The sequence below is a fragment of the Hevea brasiliensis genome, chromosome 18, assembly GCF_030052815.1.
Source record: "Hevea brasiliensis isolate MT/VB/25A 57/8 chromosome 18, ASM3005281v1, whole genome shotgun sequence".
Classification (NCBI taxonomy): domain Eukaryota; kingdom Viridiplantae; phylum Streptophyta; class Magnoliopsida; order Malpighiales; family Euphorbiaceae; genus Hevea; species Hevea brasiliensis.
Window position 1 is genome coordinate 48,120,336 of NC_079510.1, and position 16,492 is coordinate 48,136,827.

Here is a 16,492-nt window from a genome sequence, read left to right on the forward strand (position 1 = left end):
TAACAATTAACACTATATAATTTTAAATATAGTTAAAGAATTTATGTGACGCTACTCTATCAACGAATTTCTTTGACACTATTCTACCACCGAATATCTTGATTTTATATTTATACATATATAGATTTACAGTAATTAAAAATTCTAAATGTAAATACATTTTTAAATTTGAAATTGATAAATGTAAATAATTAAAAATAAAGTGATATTTTTATAATTTTATATGATAATAATACTAATTTTAAAATAATGGCAAATGTCTAGTATATATATATTCTTCATATACAGTGGGCTAGCCTTGAATTAACATGCTTTGTATTCAACAAAATTGCATTCTTAGTCTTGGAGAGTTGAGAAAAGTTATGGCAGCTAATTTTTTTGATATGATCTGTTTACTTGTAAAGAAATAGCTTTTCATGTTTCCAGCATAAAATTTGGGAAGTTTGTCTCGTACTGGTAGTTTTTCTCCTTATAAAAGGGAGGCTGTTGTAACAAGAAAATTGAGAGAGAAAAGAGAGCTGGAGAGGAGAGCTTTGTAAAGAAACCAGTATTGAAAATGGAAAGGAAGAAGAAATTTTTTGTTTTGTGCTTCATATTTTAAGCATTTTATTCTTTCTTTAAAAAAAAAAAAAAAAAATCTCTCCCCAACTCCAGCACCCCCATTTATGCCTTAACTTTCTCTTTATTCGAGTTACATCATACCAAATATAAAGTTATGGTAAACTATTACTTTTTACTGATTATTTATAAAGGAGGGTACTGAGAGATGGACTTGTGTTCAAACTAAGGGTGCAGCTGCACTGGAATTATGCTATTTAATTCAATCTTTAAGAATCCCATATGGGGCCAAAAGCTGGAATTCCAGAAGCCTTGCATGCATTGACAACATCCCTGCTTCCTTCTGGATTGCTAGTAACAATGACTACTTCAGCTCCCCAATTTTTAGCAGCTTCCACACTCATCTTCGCCACATTTGGACGACCCAGTATAGCTGTGTCATGGACAATAACTTTATCCTTGGAATACCCACCTACCATATCCATAATTTCCTTTCCAAAGTTCTCCTTTATTCCCTTGGCCACCCACACTAAACACACTTCAGCTGCAGCTGGTTGCAATAGAAAGGATAGGAAGACGCAAATGCCTGACCCTGTTGCGACCACCACGACCTTTTTGTATAAATTTATGAGATAGGGTAGGCCTGCAAAGTGTAATTTTCGAACCCAAAGGTAGTTTGGAGGATTTGAGACCAAAGACTTTGTGAAGTCACCAACTGCACCGGCCAGCATCATATGCTCTTTTTCTCCATTTGATATAATCCCAAAGGCATGCCACTCTGATAGAGGCGAAGGGCTAATTCTACCTAACAAGCCTGCTTGAACGCCACCTTCAAATTTGATAATGGAAGCATGATTTGAAGTAGATGAAACCTTGACAGGAACCCGACTCACCGTTAGCCAAGGCAGAAGTATTACTGTGGTAATGATCAGAGTGAACCAGAATCCTTGCTTTTTATAAAAATTTGAACCCCAAAAGTTTCCATATGTTTTTGAATTGGGATTATAGCTAGTTGTAAGAACCACAAAGATCCAGAGGAGGCCTAGAGCAGCCCAGCCAGTGAAACGATGAGTTCTTTCAAAAACATTGTGATGCAAATGGCGGACGAGAGGGAAAGCTGCTAACGAAGAGATGCAGAGCAAGGACAGAATAGTGGAGGCAACCGCAATGATCTCTGGTGGATTGTTTTCCCTGTCTTTAAGCGACAACACAAGTGCATAAACTAGCCAAGCTATGGAAGAGACACCACAGCTACTGTGAATTCCTCCAACGCTCTGGAGAAAGGATGTGATCGCAGTTTTGAGAAAGAGAGGAACCCATGGCCTGCCAAATAGTTTCACTGCCAGCCCAAAGACCACCCGTAAAAAGGCTTCACTTCTACACAGGCTCAAAGCAAGAATGTTGCCAATGGCAAAGAGAGCTGCGTTGCGCTTGCCATATGGGAAATGTCCCGTGGATGAAAGGATCAAGGCAACTATATTTAATGTCAAGCAGACCATGAAAAGACGCTTGTAGACTGTGAAGAGACCTTGGTCTAATAGTATAATAGACAATCTTGATGCTTTTCTTGGCTTTGCTGGTTTAGGTGCTTGATCCTGCTTTTCAGTATCAGCAACTTTGTTCTGCTTCTCCAGGTGACAGGGCTCTCCTTTCTCTTCCAAGTCTTGCAATTGGTTCTCCTCGCCGGCACCTTCAGTTAAATCCAAGTCGCAGAAGTGACTGCTTGATCGACTCATTGTCCTCTCGAGATAATGGTTTAAAGGAGGAATGTTGAATAAATCTTTATTCTGGCTCCTCGGAATCCAGACCCATCTCCCACTTTGCCCGCTCTGAGACAGGGCTGGTGGGGCTGTTAGCCTGAGTTTGTCGCAGTTGCTCTCGAATGCCACCCCGCGACAGCTCGTGCTCTTGCCCACCGCACTCACTGGCAGCTCCATTTTTAGAAATTTCAATTGTTCTAACTTGAAGACACTCAATCTTGGTTTGCTTTGGGCTTCACAAACGAAGTCTTAAATAAAGAAGCAATTTCAAAGGGGGACAGTAATTTTGTGGAAATCTAATTACGCTTGTCAAAGTAAATTATTACCATTAGTACATACATGGATCAAGTTGCTAGATTGGAATGCTTACTTTTATTAATAAATTAATTCAGTGATATTTAGATTGTTTTTAAAATTATAGGATTTTAAGTTAGAACTCTAATTTAAATGTATTAAAAAATTTTATTTAATAATATTAAAAATATTGTAAATTTTAATTAGAAATATATACCTTACATAAAATATTCGCTGATCTTATTTAAAATAATATGACTTCCATAATTTCTTTTGGAAAATGTAAATTGACGAAATTTAATCATAATGTCGATCAATTTACATAATATAAGGCTCTCTCTCTCTATGTATATATCTTTTAATGTCAAGTTCTATTCTTATCGCTACAGGATGATAGCACTGTAGCCCAAAATTTAGTTTTCTTTCTCAATTTTCTTTCAAAGCTATGTCTTTAGTAGGGGTGGCAATTTTTGACACGACTCGCGAACACAACACGAACACAATACGAAAATATAGGGTTTGGGTTAGACTTTTTCGTGTTCGTGCCGAATTCATATCGACCCATTTATGACGTGGTTATAATCGTGTTGTGTCACTGGTTAACCTGCTAACCCGACTTGACACGTTTATGATACAATTTAATATTCGTATCACGTGTTGACCCGTGACCCATTTGACACATTATGATCCATGAACACACTTATGTAGTGTGTTAAATGGGTTAAGTCGTGTCAAACCGTGTTAAATGAGTTATTTTGTATTGAATGGGAATGTAATGACCCGGTCCACTAGTGATATTGTCCACTCTGGGCCGAAGCTCTCACGGTTTTAAAACGCGTCATTAGGGGTTACAAACCGTCAACTTATAAACCCAGCATCTCTCCCGTGTTTTGCCGATGTGGGTCCGTGTTTTGCCAATGTGGGATTTGCCTAGGGTGTTACAATCCACCCCCTTATGGGACTCAGCGTCTGATGCATACATTTTGCATAGTCATTTAGGTCTAATTTCATAGCCATTTTATTTTATTATTAGTTATTTTTAGCTAATTTCATTAGTTATTTAGTTAGTTTTTCATAATTGTCAATTTTGGATTAATTTGTAATTTTTACTTTGTTTTGTAGGAAAAATGGTGTTTGTGAAGGACTAAAAAGAAATTTTTCCATTAAGGAGTGACTTCCACAGCCAAAGATGTCAAAAACAAGTTTTCAAGTGGAAATATGCATTGACAAAATTGCGCATAACTTGTCGCATAAGCTATGCAGATCCGCATAAGGAGAAAAATCACTGTTCCAATACCTGCCGAAATGTGCATAAGGAGACTGCATAGCTTATGCACATTCACGCCTCCCTTATGCACTTTCACGGAATTGTGCATAACCTATGCACCAAGTCATGCAGTTTCGCATAAGTGAACCAGAAGCCAGCCGAAAAATGCATAAGGGACTGCATGACTTATGCAGTCCACTTATGCAGTCCCATAAAGAGTTCATTAATGAGCTGGCAGAAGATTCACTCAGAAAATCCCTCTTCAAACACACCATTTTAGGGCTCCATGTCAGAAAATGCTATAAATAGTCCCATTTCCCATTTTAGAAGGAGAAAAAGAAGGAGGAGAGCAGAAAAAGGAAGACGTGTAGGCAGCAGCTAAAGAGTCACTTTCACCTTCCACACTATTTTCAATCAAGATTTGTAGATTTCTTTCCTTTCTTACATTCTTCCTACATTTCTAGTGTTTAGTTTATTGTTTCCTAGCTTAGATTAAAGCTTTATTTCCATACAAACTAAGAATTTCTTGTAAACATTATAGGTAGTGAGTAGTTTTATTTTGATTCTGGAGTAAGGGTTGTAATATTTGAGATATTTTGTGGATTTTGATTGGGTAATCCATATTTTGTGGTCTTAATGAGTTTTATTCATTTCTTGTGTGCTTAATGACATGCTTAGTGTAGGATCCCATTAAGTGATGTTCTTAATCCATGGTCGAGGCACCGAAAGGAAAAGGCCTTGTGATAGATAATCAAGAAATTGGACTTAATTAACTTAGATCTAGAAATAGACTAAGGATTAAGAGGATTCACAGATTAATTAAAGAACCTAATGGGTCTTAATTAACTCTAACTCCACGAAAGTAGGATTAGATTGATTAAGGCACTCTTTGTCTCACTCGAGAGGGTATTCAAAGGATTTAAGAATTAATCTCCTTAAAACCCGTAAGTTCCACAAGATTGGATAACCAATTTAAAAATCCCAAAATAGCTCGAATATGAAATCCCGAACTCCGGAATCGCCTTTTTATAATTGTTAATTTATAATCAAATTTAATTGCTTGCCATTTTAAATACTTGATGCATACATTTTGCATAGTCATTTAGGTCTAATTTTATAACCATTTTTATTTGATTATTAGCCATTTTTAGCTAATTTCATTAGTTAATTAGTTAGTTTTTCATAGTTGTCAATTTTGCATTAATTTGTAATTTTTACTTTGTTTTGTAGGAAAAATGGTGTTTTTGAAGGACTGAAGAGAATTTTGCCATTGAGGAGTGTCTTTTACAGCCAAAGATGTCAAAAATAGGTTTTCAAGCTGAATTATGCATTGACCAAACTGTGCATAACTTGCCGCATAAGCTATGCAGATCTGCATAAGGAGAAAGACCACTGTTCCAGAACCAGCCGAAATGTGCATAAGGAGACTGCATAGCCTATGCACATTCTCGCCTCCCTTATGCACATTCACGAAATTGTGCATAACCTATGCACCAAGTCATGCAGCTTCGCATAAGTGACCCAGAACCAGAAAGCGCATAAGGGACGCATAACTTATGCGATCCACTTATGCGATCCATAAAGAGTTCATTAATGAGTGGCGTAAGATTCCCTCAATCAATTCCTCCTAGAACATACTATTTTAGGGCTCCATGTCAGAAAAATGCTATAAATAGTCACATTTTCTCATTTTAGAAGGGAGAGACAAGGAGCAGAAAAGGAAAGGAGAAGAGAGGCAGAATTTGAGGAGTCACTTTCACCTTCCACACCGTTCTCAACCAAGATTTGCAGATTTCTTTCTTCCCTTACATTTTTCTACATTTCTAGTGTTTAATTTCTTACTTCTTAGCTTAGATTAAAGCTTTATTTCCATTTAAACTCATCATATCTTGTAAGCATTATGGATAGTGAGTAGTTTACTTTTGATTCTGGAGTAAGGGATGTAATATTTTAGTTATTTTTGTGGATTTGAAGGTTAGTCCCAATTTAATGAATTTATGAGGTCTAATCCATTTCTTGTGTGCTTATTCACATGCTTAATGAAGGGCCCCATTAAGTTATGTTCTTAATCCTTGGTTGAAGCACCGAAAGGAGAAAACCAAGTGATAGTTAATCAAGAAATTGGACTTAATTAACTTAGATCTAGAAATAGACTAAGGGTTAAGAGGGTTTTAATAGATTGATTAAAGAACCTAATGGGTCTTGGTTAATTTTAACTCCACGAAAGTAGGATTAAGTTAATTAAGGCACTCTTTGTCTCACTCGAAAGAGTTTTCAAAGGATTTTAGAATTAATCTCCTTTAAACCCATAAATTTCATGGATTGGGCTAGCTAGGGAAAATCCCAAAATAGCTTGAATATGAAATCTCGAACTCCGGAATCGCCTTTTTATCATTGTTAATTTCTAATCGAATTTAATTACTTGCCATTTTAAATATTGCCATATTTGAATTTGCTTTATTTTAATTTGATGCAAATTTAGTTAAATCATTACATAGTTGAATAGATTATTAATTTTGCATATATAGATTTCATACTCCAATACCCATCAATTTATTACTTTAATTTCAAAAATAGTCCAAATTAGTTAGCATTTTTTTATATCAAAAATTCAATCATTAACACAACTCCTCGTGGGATCGATATCTTTTCTATACTACTTGTACGACCCGTGCACTTGCGGTTGGGACGCATCAAGTTTTTGGCGCCGTTGCCGGGGAGTTGTTTGTTTAAGATTGAATTCTTGATTATTTTAGTGTTTATAGTTTTATCTTTGTTATCTTTTCATTTTGTGTTTGTTTGTTCTTTTTTTAGGTACTCTTAATCTTTTATGAGAAGAGCTAGAAGCACAAGTGACACATCCTTATTATTTAATCCTGAAATTGAGAAGTTTTGTAGAGCCAACAAGAAAGAAACCAGAAGAAGAAAAGAAGCATTGAGAGCAGCTGAAATTTAACGAGAAATGGCTGAAGAAAGAGTTGGAATCGGTGGTGATAATGCTGAAAATGATCGAAACAATGAAAATGTAGCTCATGGTGAAGAAGTTGTAAATGCTAATGTGCCTAAGGGAAGTATGATGGATCACGCATTTCCACATTTTGATGATTTAAGAGAGAGTATAGCAAGACCAAGAATTGATGCAAATAGTTACAAGATGGATTTTGGAGTCCTTCAAATGATTCAGAATTCTCAATTTGGGGGTCATCCTTCTGAAAATCCACACACACATCTGAAGAAGTTTGCTATGATTTGTGACATGCAAAAACAACCTGGAGTATCTGATGATGCAGCAAGGCTAAAATTGTTTCCATTCTCTTTGAAAGATAGAGCATTGGATTGGCTTGATTCTTTACCTCACAACTCAATTACAAATTGGGAGCAGCTCACTGATGCATTTCTTGCCCAATACTTTCCACCTGGAAAAACTCAAGAGTTGAGGAATCAAATGATTGCTTTTAGACCAAGAGAAGATGAGACTCTTTATGAGTCATGGATGAGATGGAAGGAGTTGGAGAGACAATGTCCACATCATGCCATTCCTAAATGGATGATAAACCAGAATTTTTACACAAATGTCACTCCTGCTATCAGAGGAATCATTGATGCTCAAAGCGGAGGAATTCATCATTAAGCATGAAGATGAAGCTTATGAGTTATTAGAGAAAATAGCAAAGAAAGTCATCTATGGAGTAGTCCAAGAGGGTCAACTCCAACTCAAAAAGGCAAGTTCTTTGGAATGTATGAGCTTGATCCATTCAACATGATCAATGCCAAATTTGATGCACTCACTAATGTCCTTGCTAAGAAAATGGAGGATTTAAGTATGCTAGTCAGTTCATCATCATGCTCTGGAAGTTCTCAACAAGTTACTTATGCAGAAGGAACAATGAGCTGTGGAGTAGATTATCCTTCATATGCTTGGAGGAATCATCCCAATTTTTCATGGGAGAATCAGCAAAATCAAGCTTCAACTCAGAACTTTCCATCACAACAACAAGAGCATCAATACCAACAACCTAGGCAACCACCACCTAGTTTTCAGCAAAAGAATGCAAAATCGCACCTTTACCAAGACAGCAAGAACAAAGTTCCACCACAGAGGCTTTATTACATCAAATTCTTGCTAATCAACTTAATCGTGATTAAGAGTTGAGAGATATGAAAGCAAGGCTGGAACAAATGCAAACACACAATAGGATCTTTGGAAAATCAGATTGCACAACAAGCATGCTCATCAAGTACCAATTCTATGGGGAAACTTCCTAGTCAAACAGAAAATCCAAGGGAGCAATGTCATGCCATCACACTGAGGAGTGGTAAAATAGTGCATAATGAGAAGAGTGAAAAAGTTGAAAAGAGAGAAAATGAGGAAGATTTTGAGGGAGATGAAAAACAAAGAGTGAAAAAGGGAGTGCAAGAAAAGGTAAAGAGGAGGTTGGAGAGAAAGAAGAGAAATATATACCTCCAGAGCCTTACAAGCCACAGCTTCCCTTTCCACAGAGATTTCAAAAAGCCAAGCTTGATAAGCAATTTGGGAAGTTCTTAGAGGTTTTGAAGAAGCTATATATAAATGTGCCCTTTATCGATGCTATTTCCCAAATGCCTTCTTATGCTAAGTTTTTGAAAGAAATTCTCTCAAACAAAAGAAGACTTGAAGATTATGAGACTGTAGCCTTAACTGAGGAATGCAGTGCTATCCTCCAAAGGAAACTTCCTCCAAAGCTCAAGGATCCAGGGAGTTTTTCAATTCCATGCCACATTGGGGAATCATGTTCTATAAAAGCTTTATGTGATTTAGGGGCTAGTGTAAGCCTTATGCCTCTCTCCATCTATGAGAAGCTCAACATGGGAGATCTTAAGCCAACCCACATTTCTCTTCAGTTAGCTGATAGATCAATTAAGTATCCTGAAGGGATTTTAGAGAATGTGCCTCTGAAGGTTGGGAAATTCTACATACCTGTTGACTTTGTCATCTTGGACATGGAAGAGGATTCTAATATCCCAATCATTTTGGGGAGGCCTTTCCTAGCTACAGCTGGTGCTTTGATTGACGTGAAAGGTGAGAAGCTTACTCTCAGAGTCGGAGAGGATCATTTAGTCTTCAACATTGGCAATGATAAGAAGAAGCAACATGAAGATGTAAACTCTTGTTTGAGAATTGATATAGTTGATGAGTTAGTAAAAGAGCACTTTAGAAAGAGCTATCCAAAGGCTTCTCTTGAAAGTTGTCTTATCCATGAAGGGAGTATCAATGATGAAAATCCAAAAGAGGTTGCATTTGCACAACATTTAAAGGGTAATCCTCCTTGTCATATGGCATCAATCTTTCAACTTGAGCAAGTGGAGAAAAGTGAGGTCAAGCAACCATCTCTCAAAGAAAAAGATGCACCAAAGGTTGTCAAGAAAGAAATGGTTGGATTTTTAGACAAAGCAACAAGGATCTTCTCATTTGATGGAAAGAAAATGAAGTATAGATTCATTGAAGCACCTATTGGCAATAGAGGCAATAAATTCCAATTCCAGCCACCATGAAGCATGAAAAGGGTCAAGCTAAGGACCATAAATTAGCCCTCTTGGGAGGCAACCCAAGTTCTTTTATCTTGCTTTTATTGATTTACTTTTATCTACATTGCTTTTGTTTTTATTTTAAATTTCTCCAAATTCAATTTTTGACATTGTTGAATTTTGTCCCTTGTAGATGTATTTTAATGGAGGAAGGTTGGTGAACTGCTGGGGAGTAACCCTTAACTGATATTTTATCCTTCAACTCTCCCAAAATTGATTGGTTTTTGCTGCATAACCTGTGCAGGTCTGCTACCTGGTTTATGCAGAGAGGAAAAAGCAATTCTGCAGCAAGGAAGGATCTGCAGCACCTGTCTTATGTTCTTGGTGAGGTTGGATGTGTAAATTTTAAGTATTTGTGCTTATAATGTTAATATGGTGGTAAGTGGGTCATCTTTGTAGTTTTGAGCTTATTTGGGTTGTGGATTCAAGGTGGACATTTTGCATTTTCTTGGCATGACTTGGGGAGTTCATCATTTGTGAATAGATGCAACTTTATGCAGATTTTATTGAGTTTTAATGTGCTAAATGTTGATTTGCAGAATTTGAGTCAAAATGGCATGGGTCACAAATGCTTTTTATGCAGGATCCATCTTCTACAAGCTTGTGTGATGCATTTTTGATGAACTTTGTATATATTGATGTGTTTTTGGTGAAAATTTCTCATGGTTTATGCTTCATAGAATTATATTTCTTCATTTTAGGGTATTTTTCACTCTTGCAAATCATATTCTATTGCAATCCTAATCTTGTTGAATTGTGCATAAGCAACTGCATAGCTTATGCAATCCTGCATAACCACAATTCTTGCCATTTTTCACCTTCATTGCAAGTGCATAAGGAGAGTGCATAGCCTATGCAGTTCTGCATAACCTCATTTTGTCAAATTTCATATCTGTAAAAACTGCATAAGGTGAGTGCATGACTTATGCACAACTGCATGACTTCAAATCCTGCATTTTCTCTCTCTGCCGAAGTCTGCATAAGCAGAGTGCATAACTTATGCACTTCCGCATAACCAAAAACTCTGATTTTCTCTCTCTGCCGAAGTCTGCATAAGGAGGGTGCATAACTTATGCACTTCCGCATGACCAAAAACTCTGAATCTCCAAACCTGCCGAGGGGTGCATAAGCAGAGTGCATGACTTATGCACTTCTGCATAACCAGAAACCCAAAAATTCCAAACCTGCCGAGGGGTGCATAAGGAGAGTGCATAGCTTATGCACTTCCGCATGACCACCAACCCAAAATCCCAAAACCCACCGAGAGTTGCATAAGCAGGGTGCATAACTTATGCACTTCCGCATAACCACCAACTCTGAATTCCAAAACCTGCTGAGACTTGCATAAGGAGAGTGCATAACTTATGCACTTCCGCATGACCAAAAAAAAAAAAAAAAAAAAAAATTTTGCAAATATTCTACATAGCCTATGCAACCCTTATTGCTACTCATGCAGAACCGCACGGCTTATGCACCCTACTTATGCACAAGTTCTGGAAAAGTTAAAACCTGCTGAGACTTGCATAAGGAGAGTGCATAACTTATGCACTTCCGCATGACCAAAAAAAAAAAATCCAAAAAAAAAAAAAAAAAATTTTGGGAAATATTTTACATAGCCTATGCAACCCTTATTGCCACTCATGCAGAACCGCACGGCTTATGCACCCTACTTATGCACATGTTTTGGACAGCACTTTACTCTGCATAACCTGTACAGCCTCTTATGCATCACCATTATTCCTTGAATTCTCATCTGCTCTATACCAGGTAACTCTTTCCTTTTGCTCTTAAATTTCACAATTCCTGGTAATTTCTCTTTACTTTGAATTTTGATAATGCACTACTTGAGACATTGAGGACAATGTCTAATTTTGAGTTTGGGGGTGCACATTCATTTTGATTTTTGCTTCATTTTTTTTACATTTTGAGTATAGGAACATCTCATCCCATTTCATTTACATATATTGTAAATATTTTACATATACATCCATACATACATATACATAACACATTTACACACACATTATACATCACTTAGAAATTATACACTTTGCACACAAATAGACTTCTTCCATTTAGTTAATGCATTGCTCATTTTTAGGAATCATGCATCATGCATTAAAATCTTTTGCCAAATCCCTTGAGTATTGAAAAGTTGCCTATGAGAGTGATTTGACTTACCTTTAGTTGGGTTTGTGGATTGAAAGTTTCCTAAGAGGTGCAAAGTTTTGAAGTGTCTATCCCTTGCCTATATCTTCTTAGCCAAAAAGCCACCCAACTAGTCCTTTAGAGATTGGAGTGTTTAGAGGGAGTTATTGGATATAAGGTAGTCAAATGATGTCTCACCAATCCTAGAACAAATTTTCTAAACCTTTCAAGGCGAAATATCAGCTTATACTTGAAAAGAGAGATGATTAGGCATTCTTTGATTTAAACCTTCTCATTTTAAACCTTTGGCCCTTTTTCCTAATTAAAATTGACCTTTGAAAACCCCTTTGAGCCTTTTTATCCCTAATTTTTCTTGAAATCCTTATTGCTACCTAGCCAATGAACCAAACACTCCAACCCTTTTCATGAGAATAATATTGAATATTAGGTACACTCTATAAAAAAAAGAAAAAAATATACAATAAAAGGGAGAAGAAGTGCTTGTCATCTTTTAAAAGTGCTAGTATATGTGCTTTTCACTATTGTCATTCAAATTGAAAGAAATCCACCCAAAGTATTAAAAGAAATGAGTTTGGGGGTGGCAATTTTAGGGACAATCATCAAAAGAAAATGCAAAATACAAGTTAAAGTATCAAAATGTCCCTCCATTTTTATGTGTTTTGTAAACTATGCTAGCACTTGACAATCCTCATTGTGTATTTCTCTCTCCCATATAAAAAAAAAAGAGAAAAACAAAAAAATATATAATAAGAAGTGTACCTTATGTTTAAAAATTGAAAATATTCTCATGCTTTGAATACTTTTTACCCATCTTTCTTCTTAGCCTCATTTTGAACCCCATGGCCCCATTACATCCCTAAAAAGACCTTTGATCTCTTGATAGTACTTGCTACATTAGTGGAGATAGGAGTAGGGAATTTGCCTATGGGATTGGAAAATCATCCATTCATTCATTTAATTCCATCATTCTATATAGAGACACTTTGACTATTGATTGTTCTAGAATTCCTTTTGAGCATAACTCTCTCTTTTGATTGGTTGGTTTGGGGATTTTGAATGATAATTGACTTGATGGCTAAGCGGTGAAAGCTTGGATAAGCATTAGATTCTTTGCATTTTGAAGGATGGGTATATGGATTGTTGGTATGGCTAAAGGTGTGTTTAGTTACTTTAATAGGTAATTTTCATAGCTCTTTGGATAAGGCACCCCTAAAAACTTTGCATCACATTCTAAAGTTTGCTTGAGGACAAGCAAAAGCTTGAGTTTGGGGGTATTTGATGCATACATTTTGCATAGTCATTTAGGTCTAATTTTATAACCATTTTTATTTGATTATTAGCCATTTTTAGCTAATTTCATTAGTTAATTAGTTAGTTTTTCATAGTTGTCAATTTTGCATTAATTTGTAATTTTTACTTTGTTTTGTAGGAAAAATGGTGTTTTTGAAGGACTGAAGAGAATTTTGCCATTGAGGAGTGTCTTTTACAGCCAAAGATGTCAAAAATAGGTTTTCAAGCTGAATTATGCATTGACCAAACTGTGCATAACTTGCCGCATAAGCTATGCAGATCTGCATAAGGAGAAAGACCACTGTTCCAGAACCAGCCGAAATGTGCATAAGGAGACTGCATAGCCTATGCACATTCTCGCCTCCCTTATGCACATTCACGAAATTGTGCATAACCTATGCACCAAGTCATGCAAACGCATAAGTGACCTAATCGCATAAGGGACTGCATAACTTATGCAGTCCACTTATGCAGTCCCATAAAGAGTTCATTAATGAGCTGGCAGAAGATTCCCTCAATCAATTCCTCCTAGAACATACTATTTTAGGGCTCCATGTCAGAAAAATGCTATAAATAGTCCCATTTTCTCATTTTAGAAGGGAGAGACAAGGAGCAGAAAAGGAAAGGAGAAGAGAGGCAGAATTTGAGGAGTCACTTTCACCTTCCACACCATTCTCAACCAAGATTTGCAGATTTCTTTCTTCCCTTACATTTTTCTACATTTCTAGTGTTTAATTTCTTACTTCTTAGCTTAGATTAAAGCTTTATTTCCATTTAAACTCATCATATCTTGTAAGCATTATGGATAGTGAGTAGTTTACTTTTGATTCTGGAGTAAGGGATGTAATATTTTAGTTATTTTTGTGGATTTGAACTGGGTTAGTCCCAATTTAATGAATTTATGAGGTCTAATCCATTTCTTGTGTGCTTATTCACATGCTTAATGAAGGGCCCCATTAAGTTATGTTCTTAATCCTTGGTTGAAGCACCGAAAGGAGAAAACCAAGTGATAGTTAATCAAGAAATTGGACTTAATTAACTTAGATCTAGAAATAGACTAAGGGTTAAGAGGGTTTTAATAGATTGATTAAAGAACCTAATGGGTCTTGGTTAATTTTAACTCCACGAAAGTAGGATTAAGTTAATTAAGGCACTCTTTGTCTCACTCGAAAGAGTTTTCAAAGGATTTTAGAATTAATCTCCTTTAAACCCATAAATTTCATGGATTGGGCTAGCTAGGGAAAATCCCAAAATAGCTTGAATATGAAATCTCGAACTCCGGAATCGCCTTTTTATCATTGTTAATTTCTAATCGAATTTAATTACTTGCCATTTTAAATATTGCCATATTTGAATTTGCTTTATTTTAATTTGATGCAAATTTAGTTAAATCATTACATAGTTGAATAGATTATTAATTTTGCATATATAGATTTCATACTCCAATACCCATCAATTTATTACTTTAATTTCAAAAATAGTCCAAATTAGTTAGCATTTTTTTATATCAAAAATTCAATCATTAACACAACTCCTCGTGGGATCAATATCTTTTCTATACTACTTGTACGACCCGTGCACTTGCGGTTGGGACGCATCAATACTGCTATATTTGAGCTTGCTTATTTCAATTTGATGCAATTTTAGTTTAATTAATACATTGTTGGATAGATTATTAATTTTGCACATATAGATTTCATACTCAAATTCCCATCAATTTGTTACTTTAATTTCAAAGATAGTTCAATTTAGTCAACTTTTTATATCAAAAATTCAATCATTAACACAACTCATCGTGGGAACGATATTTTTTCTATACTACTTGTACGACCCGTGCACTTACGGTAGGGACACATCAAGTTTTTGGCGCTGTTGCCGGGGAATTGTTTGTTTAAGATTGAATTCTTGATTATTTTAGTTATTTTTAGTTTTATTTTTGTTATCTTTTCATTTTGTGTTTGTTAGTTCTTTTTCAGGTACCCTTAATCTTTTATGAGAAGAGCTAGAAGCACAAGTGACACATCCTTACTATTTAATCCTGAAATTGAGAAATTTTGTAAAGCCAACAAGAAAGAAACTAGAAGAAGAAAAGAAGCATTGAGAGAAACTGAATTAGAAGAAGTCATGGCTGATGAAAGAATTAGAATTGGTGGTAATGCTGGAAATGATCGAAACAATGAAAATGTAGCCCAAGGAGAAGAGGTTGTAAATGCTAATGTGCCTAGGGGAAGTATGATGGATCATGCTTTTCCTCGTTTTGATGACTTGAGAGAGAGCATAGCAAGACCAAGAATTGATGCAAATAGTTACAAGATGGATTTTGGAGTTCTTCAAATGATTCAAAATTCCTAATTCGGGGGACATCCTTCTGAAAATCTACACACACATCTAAAAAAGTTTGCTATGATTTGTGATATGCAAAAACAACCTGGAGTATCTGATGATGCAGCAAGATTGAAGCTATTCCCATTCTCTTTGAAAGATAGAGCATTGGATTGGCTTGATTCTTTACCTCACAACTCCATTACAAATTGGGAGCAGCTCACTGATGCATTTCTTGCACAATATTTTCCACCTGGAAAAACTCAAGAATTGAGGAATCAAATGACAGCTTTTAGACCAAGAGAAGATGAAACTCTCTATGAGTCATGGATGAGATGGAAGGAATTAGAGAGACAATGCCCACATCATGCCATTTCGAAATGGATGATAAATCAGAATTTTTACACAAATGTTACTCCTGTGATCAGAGGGATTATTGATGCTCAAACAGGAGGAGAATTTATTATGAAGCATGAAGACGAAGCTTATGAGCTATTGGAGAAAATTGCAAAGAATACTCATCTTTGGAGTAGTCCAAGAGGACCAGCTCCAACTCAAAAAAGGCAAGCTGCTAGAATGTATGATCTTGATCCATTCAACATGATTAATGCAAAGTTTGATGCACTTACAAATGTCTTGGCTAAGAAGATGGAAGATTTAAGTATGTTGGTTAGTTCATCATCATCATCTGGAAGTTCACAACAAGTTGCTTATGCAGAGGGAACTACCAGCTGTGGAGTAGATTATGGAGAGCAAGCAGCATATGTTGGTAATTATGGAAACAAGCAAATGGGGAATTCTTACTCTCAAACTTATAATCCAACTTGGAGGAATCATCCCAACTTTTCATGGGGAAATCAGCAAAATCAAGTCCAAAATCAGAATTTTCAACCACAACAGCAACAAGGAATTCCATATCAGCAAAATAGGCAACCATTGCCTAATTTTCAGCAGAAAAATATGAATCCTCCACCAAAACAGCAAGAACAAATTTCCACCACAGAAGCTTTATTACAACAGATTCTTGCTAACCAAAATAAGCATGATGAGGAGATGAGAGAGATGAAAGCAAGGCTAGAACAGATGCAAACACATAACAGAATGCTGGAAAATCAGATTGCACAACAAGCATCTTCCTCAAGTACCAAGTCTTTTGGAAAGCTTCCAAGTCAACCAGAAAACTCAAGAGAGCAGTGTCAAGCTATTACTTTAAGAAGTGGGAAAGTTGTAAATAATGAGAAGAGTGAAAAAAATGAGAAAAGTGTAA

General features: G+C 36.0%; 1 protein-coding gene and 2 non-coding genes across 3 annotated transcripts; all 3 read right to left on the reverse strand.

Annotated features, from left to right (window-relative positions):
* Window positions 1–639: 639 nt before the first annotated feature.
* LOC110666101 (adenylate-forming reductase 03009) lies at window positions 640–2,537 on the reverse strand. The gene has a single exon (XM_021826479.2). The coding sequence runs from the start codon at window positions 2,493–2,495 to the stop codon at window positions 828–830; it is 1,668 nt and encodes a 555-aa protein (XP_021682171.1). The 5' UTR covers window positions 2,496–2,537; the 3' UTR covers window positions 640–827.
* A 4,771-nt stretch (window positions 2,538–7,308) lies between these two features.
* Window positions 7,309–7,416, reverse strand: LOC131176190 (small nucleolar RNA R71). The gene has a single exon (XR_009146315.1). It is a non-coding gene; the product is annotated as a small nucleolar RNA R71 (small nucleolar RNA).
* Window positions 7,417–15,492: 8,076 nt separating this feature from the next.
* LOC131176287 (small nucleolar RNA R71) lies at window positions 15,493–15,599 on the reverse strand. The gene has a single exon (XR_009146410.1). It is a non-coding gene; the product is annotated as a small nucleolar RNA R71 (small nucleolar RNA).
* Between the last annotated feature and the right edge of the window lie 893 nt (window positions 15,600–16,492).

Bases quoted from the DNA above. Each gene is read 5' to 3' on its own strand.
- LOC110666101 (XM_021826479.2), bottom strand. From the start codon at position 2,495: ATGGAGCTGCCAGTGAGTGCGGTGGGCAAGAGCACGAGCTGTCGCGGG.